The sequence below is a fragment of the Magnolia sinica genome, chromosome 4 (assembly GCF_029962835.1).
Source record: "Magnolia sinica isolate HGM2019 chromosome 4, MsV1, whole genome shotgun sequence".
Classification (NCBI taxonomy): domain Eukaryota; kingdom Viridiplantae; phylum Streptophyta; class Magnoliopsida; order Magnoliales; family Magnoliaceae; genus Magnolia; species Magnolia sinica.
This window is the reverse complement of record NC_080576.1, coordinates 102,178,161-102,187,853: the sequence shown is the minus strand read 5'-3', so window position 1 is coordinate 102,187,853 and position 9,693 is coordinate 102,178,161. Positions and strand designations below refer to the sequence as shown.

Below are 9,693 nucleotides of genomic sequence, written 5' to 3'. Positions count from 1 at the left end.
AGCACTAGAGTGAGTAGGTTTGCAAAAGTTCATCAACATGTACAATCCGAACTAGAGTTTGGCTCAAAACACATGTTGCAAGCCACAACCATTTTCCATCACAATACACATATCGAATTGGTTTTCTGATTTTCCCATTGAAAACATCATCCATCTTCAAGGACATAAAAAAGGGCTGTAGATTAATATCACATACAACGACTAGTAGGAACTTGAATTTCCTAAAACAGAGAGTGCGAGCAAGAACCGATTTTGTCCATTTTCAAGACTCCTGTTTTCTTTTTCTTTTTTCCTTTTTTTAACTGGGAAATTTCTAGTTTTAACACTTGAAAGGTTTAATTTGGCAGAAATCTGCCCATTCATACATAAAACCCAATGGGATTACCCAAAAAAAAAAAAAAACCAAATTATTTAAACCTACAACCATCAGGCAGACCACTTGGTAACATATCAAGGGAAATTACCCTTCTTTCCAATTTTCCTTTGCCCCAGACTGTATGTAAATCCATCCTGGGCCTGTTCTTCAGATCCGACGGCCATTCCTTACATTCGTCGAATCCATACATCAGGGAATATTTGCCCCCTATGAAGGTTAGCAACACCGTCAGATAATTATGCCTGATATGCGTGTAAATCTAATAGCTGGGACAAGGCTACAATGACGATGATTTGTAAAATTTAATACACAAAAGAATACAAACAAAATGGCTTTAAGATGTCCGTGTCAGAAAATCATTGACGGCGAGAGTTGCATCTCCATGAGCCACAGCGTCATCCGGTTCCGGCATGTATAGACTGGATGACGTTACCTGCAATAAACATCGCACAGCAACGTCAAAATACTAACCTTTGACATTCATTTAAATTTTTTTTGATTGTAGAACTCATGTGAGTAGACCCAAAACACCACCAACATGACTTGATTGAATCTCACTTCAAATCCACTTGTAACTTGGTTTGGGCAAACTCCGTCAAGACTCAATTATTAACAAACGAGAAACGAAAAATAATATTTGGTCAGATGACCCCATAATGACTCACCAGAACATAAAAGAGGGAAAACTTAGCTGAGTTGAATGGAAGCACCACCAACTTGATTCAGTTGAATCTAAGACCAATTCCACATTTAACTTGGTTTGGGCAACACCCAGTCTAGACCCAACTAATAATTAAATGGAAAACCCTCCCTCCCTCTGGGGGCCACTGTGATGTGTGTGACATCCTCTCCATCAGTCACTCCACATCATTTTAGGATATGAGCCCAGAAAATAGGCCAATCCAGAACTCATGTGGGCCACACCACACAATAGTATGGATGGGACGGCACACCATTGAAACTTCCTGGGGCTCACAAAAGTTTTGGATCGGACTGATATCTTGGTTTTACACTTGAGTTCACTCACCTTATGAACAGGTTCAAAGGAATATAAACATCACAGTGGGCCCCAAAAAGGTTCGAATGGTGGGTGTTCCTATTCCCATTGGACCGTGCTGTTGCCCACTATAGTTGTGTTGACCTGATTTTTAGGCTCACATCCTAACATGAGCTGGTGCAACCGATGGCTGCAGTGGATTTTACACACTATGTTGAGGTCCCCAGCCTTTTGTTACATGTGCTCCAATTGTTGCCGGGTCCAGTACCATTAATGCGGGAGGGACACGTGTTGAAACTATAGGGCGAATTGCCCCAAACAAATCGGGGCATCACTCAAGCTTAAAATAAGAGTTTGAGCGGGTAAAACCATGTCATAAACAAGGCTTTGCAGGTAAAATTTAAACCATAGGTTGCTAACCAGACACATGCCTCTAATTATGTAAACACCATGATCTTCATTTTAAATTCCTTCCCATGTCCTTTTAAAACTCAAAGTTCACAAATCCCCAAAGACTAACAGGCATTGCGTGGTGGCTACTCGTGTTACATATCATCATCATCACCTAAAGCCTTGTACCAACTGGGGTCAGTTACACGAATCCAGTTCCACCATTCCACTATCACAGACCATATCCTCAATTAAACCATAGGTCTTCAAGTATTTTCTCACTGCCTCTATCCAGTGTTTTTAGGAACGGTATAGACAAGATGCATCGTACCCTTGGGATACAGAAACATATCAGGTATCGCATGAAAAATATTAGATGTATCACTGTTTTTGGGAAATTTTGTCAAAATTTTCAGTGAAACTTTAGGGAGATAAAAATATAAAACATATATATATATAGGCATCATTGCACACTTAGAAATCAAAAGATCACAAAAAACAAGTGTACATAATAAGTATCCTTTGTATAGAATCCTAGACTATGTTGTCCGACAGAAGTGATACAACTATATTCAAAATCAGTTCATATCATTTATAAAACTAAGAAGACGTTATGAAAACACAAGAAGCTTAAATCTAAGACATGTTTGAAAACACAAGCAGTTTATATAATTTTTCATACTCTAACTGCAATTTAAATTTAAGAAGATGTATGAAAACACAATAATTTCATATCATTTATAAATCTAAGAAGAAATGTATGAAAACACAAGAAGTTCATATCATTTTCCATACTCAAATTGCAATTTAAATGGATGGAATGGAAGAAATTTTATATTTTTCCCAAATAACCAAATTAGAGTGTAACTAATACTAAGGCCAGTCAACACTCATAAACACTTGCAAATTAAGGCTAAATAACCACTAATCAATCTGAATTTTTTATTATTTTATTATTTTTAATTAACAAATATTTAAAAATACATATACAAAGCTCCATCAATCTATAGATCAGCCTCCAACTTGTCCAATTTAATTTTTCCATACTCTAATTGCAATTTAAATGGGGCGAAATGGGAGAAATTCGAAAATTTCCCACTTTCCCCTATTTTCCTCAAATTCACAAATTGGAGGTTGAAATCTATGATTGAGCATGCAAAACGTGCGAAATCATGGATTTATATCTTAGTTCTAGTGATTTACAAAAAGGAAAAGAAAAAAAAAAAAGGGATTCAAATAAAAAAATCTCACATTTGAAAATCGAGCCCACCCACTGTCCATTCGCAATTTCCTCATAAAAATCCCCTTGTTTCTCCAAAAAATGGAAGAGAGGGTTGGTCGAAATTAAGTTAGAAATGGATTACAAGCAAAAGATTTCCTCGTGAAAATCTCACGTCTGAAAATCGAGCCCACCCACGGTCCATCCGCGATTTCCTCGTGATAATACCCTTGTTTCTCCTAAAAATGGAAGAGGGTTGGTCGAAATTAGGTTAGAAATGGATTACAAGCAAGAGATTTGGATATATATATATATATATATATATATATATATATATATATATATATATATATATTCTCTAAGGTTCTTGGAGGTTTTTTTTTTTTTTTTTAAACAAGGGGGTCTCACAGCTGGAATGGCATGGGTGATGCCATAGCATGTATCATCGATACTAAGAAATTTTTAAGCGTGATCATCAAAATATTACACTATCAATATCACAATATCTAATGGGATACTCAGAAGTCCAATGACTTCCAGACTGTTTTTTATTGGGCCCATGCGACACCTACTATCGGCTCAACTAATACTGCAAACCCTGCACTTGACAAACTGAACATTGGTAACTAGAGTGTTTGTGCAGGAATTTGAAATTATGACGCGGCTAGGCTCTGATGACAAAACATGACAGCAGCAAGTGAAACTTGCAGAGGTTGTTTTCATCCTAAGAGAACAGAGTTCATCCATCTATTTTGAATGAACCCACTAATCAGATCTCATGAATCCATTGGAAATAAAAATTATGCAGGTCAGAACATACCTTAGTGTCCATCAGTTGTTCTCCATTGTTGTCGACAACAAGGCTTGCACCATGTGCCTTTAACCATTCCTCGCACTCTTCCAATCCATCCATGTCCTTCTCATCGTCGCCATCTATTTGCACATTGCTTGTGAAGCCCAAAACCTGAGCAACAAATGCAACAGGGACTGCAGGGCGATATGAACGAGACATGCACTTCACAGCTTCAAACCGCATCTTCTCCACATAAAGGTCTGCAGTATAGTAATTGCCGAGAAAGGGTGACCTCTGTCAGAGTCTTATAGCCGTAAGACTAAAAAAGGCAAAAACCCACAAACTGCACATACCCATAAGCAAAGTGTTCATGTTGGGAGCCATTTTGTAGAGTCTGAAAAAGAGGACATAGTTTCCTGACGTGACTGCCGCACGTACTGCAAGTGCATGCTTTACAGCCTCATCCTTTTTAGCTTCAGCTGATAGTCTGACAATGCAAAGTATAAGAGGTAAGGCTTAAATGAGACCGAGTACAGATTGCATGAATGTGCTTACTCAATGCCTATATGGGCGGTCCCCATGGTGAACCCTACTTTTTCTATGCTAAGCAAATGGTTCTTCATTTTAATATAAATGCAAAAGACAAGCTTGTGAGGTCCATGAACCCAGATACAAGGTGATACTTTCACTGACTGATAATTGATCTTAGCATGAAATAGAGATCTAAACAGATGAAGGTGATTCTTTCTGCAACATTCGAGTGCACATTACATTGGACATCCCAATCCAGTAGTCCTCAAGAATCAAGATCCATTGAAGATGAGAAGGAAGGCATGCAGCACAGTAACATGCATGATCATGCAGTCCATGAACTCGTCATTAGTCACTTTTTGTCTGTCATGGATTTGAAGTGCCATGTGCAATTCCGAATTTTACCATGTTTTGCATTGCCATTAAAGAGGAGTATTTTCTATTGGCATTAGACAATGCTCCGGCTGATAGCTTATCCACTACATACATGTTGTCATTTACACAACTGTGGCTCCTGGTTCAATGATCAGAAACGTCAGTGTGATGGGCATCATGTTGGATTGCTCATGCACCAAAAATTCCCAGGTTAGAAGATCCTAACTATACAATGTTTCTCATTTTATTGGTTGTATGTGGACCATTGCGGTATTTCCTTCTTAACCTTTTATTTGTTGGCCACCTATTGAAGGGTTAGGACTTTCCAATGTGGGAGATTTTCATTGCCTTGGCGGCTATAGTAGGTTGAATAGGCCATTATAGTTCCATGATATCAACAGCTAGTACAAAAAATATACAAACTAAAAACCCGAGTGGTAGTGTACACCAGAGCTTTGTATAGTACTAAAAACCTGGGTGGTATTGTAAAGCTTAGTAAGGCAAGAATTTCTAAAATAGAAAGGGAAAAAACACTAGTCTGAATCAAGCTTTGGAGCTTGTACATCTATTCTACTATTACTAATATAAATCTTATTTATTCACTCCGAGAGTGGTTGCACGAGCAAAGATTAAGACAAGAAACAAGGGTGTCAAAAACTTAGTTAGGCTTCACTATGTAGATCCTGTTGGTATTGTGTGCCCTGAAAAGCCAATGATGATGGCTATGATCATTTATATTGATGACGACATTTGTTTCAGTTAAACAATGGATGCCACAATTAATGTGTTACAGATTATGGGGAAGGATTCCCCTGGTTGTACTAGAGGAAGGTGAGTTTAGATACAACAGCCACTGGCGAAGGAAGAGTTGTGTTTCTTCTCTTTTTTTTTTCCCTCCTTTTTTTTTTTTTTTTAAGATGACTAAGATTTACAAAAGAAGTGTCTGCAAAAGTTTAAATGGGGATCCTAATTAGATTTTAAATCTGGACGTTAGGCAAACAATTTATGCTCTGTCTTTCAAAAAATTGTCAACATATATAGTATTGAGAGAAGAGGAAGAATCTACAACTGGTTTTTCAGATTTGGAGAAAGTGTATATAGTAGAGTTACCTAGGGAGGTTATGTGGTGGGTAATAAAGAGGAAAAGGGGTCCTGTGAAAATATATTACCACTAAAGACAGGTACAAGGATATTGTTACAAAAGTGAGAAGAGAATAGCTTCTAGTAAGATGAACGAGCTCCCCACATTGGTAGTCTTCATTAGAGGTCAACATTAACCCTATACCCTTTTGCAATTGTTATAGATAAATTAATTGGCAGTTTTTTTTTAAATACTATTAACTGCCAATGTGGAAGAAGAGGTTCCTTGGCATATGTTGTTTGTGGATGACTCAATGAGACTAGAGAGGCAAATGCTAAATTGGAGGTTCGGGAAAGGCTTTAAAGTCATATAATCATCATCTAAGCCATACCCAATGAATTAGGTGCTGGATGAATACTTTTCTACCATTCCACTATCAAGAGCCATACCTTCATTGAGACCATAGGTCATCAAGTCTTTTCTTACTACCTCCATCCACATCCTTTTGGGCTCCCCTTGCCCTTTTTAGAGCCTTCAACTTGTACCAACTCACTCACACAGTTCTTGGTCTCCATTGCACATCACAAACCATCCAGGTCTACTTTCCTTCATCTTATTACCTTCAGGCTTTAAGTCTTGAAGTTGAAATTAACCAGAACCAACGCAAAGTATTTAGAATGCAACTTTCATATGAATAGTAATAGAGATGAGGCTTTAGTTAAATAAATGGTCAAGAGAATTCTCAAACAGATTGAGATTGATGAGGATCTTTCCAATAGAATTAGAGCTAGGAGGACAAGTGAAGAAAGCCTAAGCTGGACAATCTAGTCTTCAAGCGCTTTTCAGATTCCCAAGCTGCTTCGCTTGAGGCTCTGTTTCTAGAATAAGAGGTTAAAGATACAGTCAATGTATTAGAAGTGGATAAAGCACCAGGTCCGGATGGATTTCCCTTGGCCCTTTACCAAATCTTTTGGGACGTGCTCAAAGACGATGTTATGAAGTTTAAGAGGGAATTTCACGATAGGGTCGTTTATCATTAGAAATGGGCACATCTTTTATTGCTATCATTCCTAAAGTCTAAGGTGCGGAATCCTTGAAGGACTTTTGGCCTATCATTTTAATAGGTGGCCCATACAAAATCCTATCGAAAGTCTTGGCTTCGTGGCTTTGGAACATTGTGGGAAGTGTCATTTCTAAGGATCGAAGTGCAAGTACCAAGTCGTCAGATCTTGGATTGCGCCATTATTGTTCATGAATGTCTTCGTTCCAGGCACATCGGGGGAGAAAAAGGAATTATATGCAAGCTAGACATTGAAAAGGCTTATGACCACATCGATTGGACTTTCCTCAATTACATGATGTTGCGTTTGAGTTGTGGTCCGAAATGGAGGCACTAGATTCAAGAATGTGTAAGTTCAGCCCGCTTCTCGATTCTTATAAATGGCTCCCCTAAAGGATTCTTTAGAAGCTCCTGTGGCCTTCTTCAAGGAGACCCATTGTCTCCCTTTCTCTTCCTTATGAAAGTGGAGGCGTTAAGCAACATGCTCCGGAGGGGCCAAGAAGAAGGATTTATTCGAGGGGCCAAGCAACACACTCCTCTTCTGTGATGCTTCACAGGATATGGTGGAGAACATGTGCACTGTTGTTAAGTGTTTTGAAGTTGTTTCAAGCCTAAAAACCAAAAGCAAAATGTTTGGTGTGCGGATAGAGATTCAAGAAGTGGAGAGGTTCGTCGAGACTTTTGGTTGTATGGCCGGAACACTTCCAGCTACATTTGTGGGGCTCCCACTTTGTGTGGGTAAACCGGCTAAGCACTTGTGGCACAAAGTGGTGGAAAGAGTTGAAAGGATGCTAGCAATATGGAGAAGTAGATATTTGTCTCTTGAAGGTCGCATCACTTTGATTAAAGCGGCCTTGTCTAATCTCCCCATGGACTTCATGTCGCTTTTCAAGTGTCTGCCATCGGTAATTGCAAGAATTGAGAAGCTTAGGTGGGAATTTTTTTGGCAAGGTGCGGAGGATAAGAAGAAGTTCCACCTTCTTACGTGGGAAGAGGTTTGCAAACCGTATGAGGCGGGCGGAGCCGGAATCAAGGATCTTAAATCAATGAATTTGGCATTGCTCGGAAAATGGTCTTGGAGATTTGGAAAGGAAGACGGGGCCCTTTGGAAAGAGATCCTTACCTGCAAATATGGCATCTCGAGGGGAGGTTGGTGGACTAGAGACTCGTCTCTCTATAGGGCCGCGGCCTTGTGGAAAGACGTCTCAACTATCAAAGAGTCTTTCTTGCAAAGAGTTTGGTTCTCTCTAGGCAACAGTGAAAAAAAATCAGATTTTGGGAGGATAAATGGGCAAGATCCTACGTTTTAAAGAATGAATTTCTCTCTTATCTTCAATTTAGCATTAGATCCCTCGGTTTATGTGGAAAATTGTTTTTCTCGCATTGCTGCGATGGTGGTTTGAAAACCCCCTTGCAAACGTTCTCTCCGTGACGAAGGAGCGTATTCACCTTTGCACGCCTAACGAAGACGAAACAAACAAAAAGTCGTGGAAAGTTGATCCCTCGGGTCGGTTCTCGGTCAAGTCCATTTTCTCACTTTTGACCAGATCAGTGCATCTTGGTGAGCAGTGTAGTTCTAAATTTCTTTGGTCTTATCCCGTCCCTCCAAAGATAGCCACATTTGGGTGGCTAGTGGGAAGGAAGGGAGCCCTCACATTAGACAACTTGAGAAAAAGGGCTATGATTATTCCAAATATATGATGCATGTGTATACAAGATGGAGAGTCTGTTGACCATTTATTTTTGCATTGTCTTTCACGAATCTAATTTGGGCAAATATTCTGGGTCAATTCCAAATTAGGTGGACCATGCCAAATTCAATGGATTCCTGCTTGCTAGCATGACACAGCGTCAACCTCAACCTTCCAAGTATCAAGAGGTCTCTTTGGAAAATGTCTTTACTCGCCATATGGTGGGCGGTTTGGGAGGAAAGGAATGCTAAGTTCTTCGACAACTCCAAAAAGTCGGTGGATAGTGTCTTCTTAAGAGTCAGATGATTGATTTCTAAATGGACAGTGTCCAACCCCATTACAAAGGGATGTAATCTGGACTTCTTAGTTTTTTAGCCGGGTCGCTGTCTCATTGTCCTTGGCACTCTTTTTGTTTTGCTGTTTTTTTGGGCTTTGCCCTTGGTAAAATTTGTTGCCTTTGAAAAAAAAGGAGGATAAGTGAAGATGCACCTTCACAGTTTTTCATGAGGATCAAATGACAATGAAACTCAAGGGGAAATTCTATGGACGACTATTCAATCTCCTATGCTTTTCTTCTTTTTTTTGAAATATCCTCGGTCTCCTATACTTACACAACTCAAAGTCGGGCAAAACGAGGCAAGATGTGCAAAGGATGAGCACGGCAAAGATGAGGATGTTCCAATGTATGTAGGGAAAGACTAGGAAGATAGAAGCAAGAATCAGGACATCTCAACAATCCTACAATTGACTGCGATAGGAGATAAGAGCCACTTGAGATGGTTCAGCCTTGTCAACTGCCCCGAAAAGGCAATGAACCTGGATTAAGGTTTAAAGGGATTGAAAGGATTATAGAGGCAAGACTCACAAGAATTTGCTTAATATTGTATGAAAGGATATATTGTATACCAACCAAAGATAGGGTCTTAGAATTATTGTTGAAACAATGGTCCGTAAGATCAGTGCAAAATTGTAGGGACAAGGCAATGATGATAACAATGATGTTAGACTATAGATATTTGGTAATATCTAAACATATAGTAATACATAATTTACACATTATTCATATTATACTAGTCTTGAACTGATCATCATCACAGATGTTGTATGAAATCATATCTTACTATCTTTATTTATTACCAATAAATAGAATTCATCGTCATCATCTTCCCCTTCATTGGAG

At 39.0% G+C, this 9,693-nt stretch overlaps 1 protein-coding gene across 6 annotated transcripts in view; it reads right to left on the bottom strand.

The window, feature by feature from the left end:
* Positions 1-271: 271 nt before the first annotated feature.
* LOC131243554 (SAC3 family protein A) overlaps positions 272-9,693 on the bottom strand; it is a 53,767-nt gene continuing 44,345 nt past the window's right edge. For 5 of the 6 annotated variants that reach the window (XM_058242992.1, XM_058242997.1, XM_058242995.1 and 2 more), the window contains 3 exons: positions 4,129-4,262; positions 3,803-4,035; positions 272-809 (listed from right to left, as the gene is read on the bottom strand). In XM_058242992.1, the coding sequence (XP_058098975.1) occupies positions 711-809; positions 3,803-4,035; positions 4,129-4,262 (466 nt within the window). In that variant the 3' untranslated portion in view covers positions 272-710. The remainder of the gene's footprint in view (positions 810-3,802; positions 4,036-4,128; positions 4,263-9,693) is intronic. The other variant, XM_058242993.1, reaches the window with a different exon arrangement.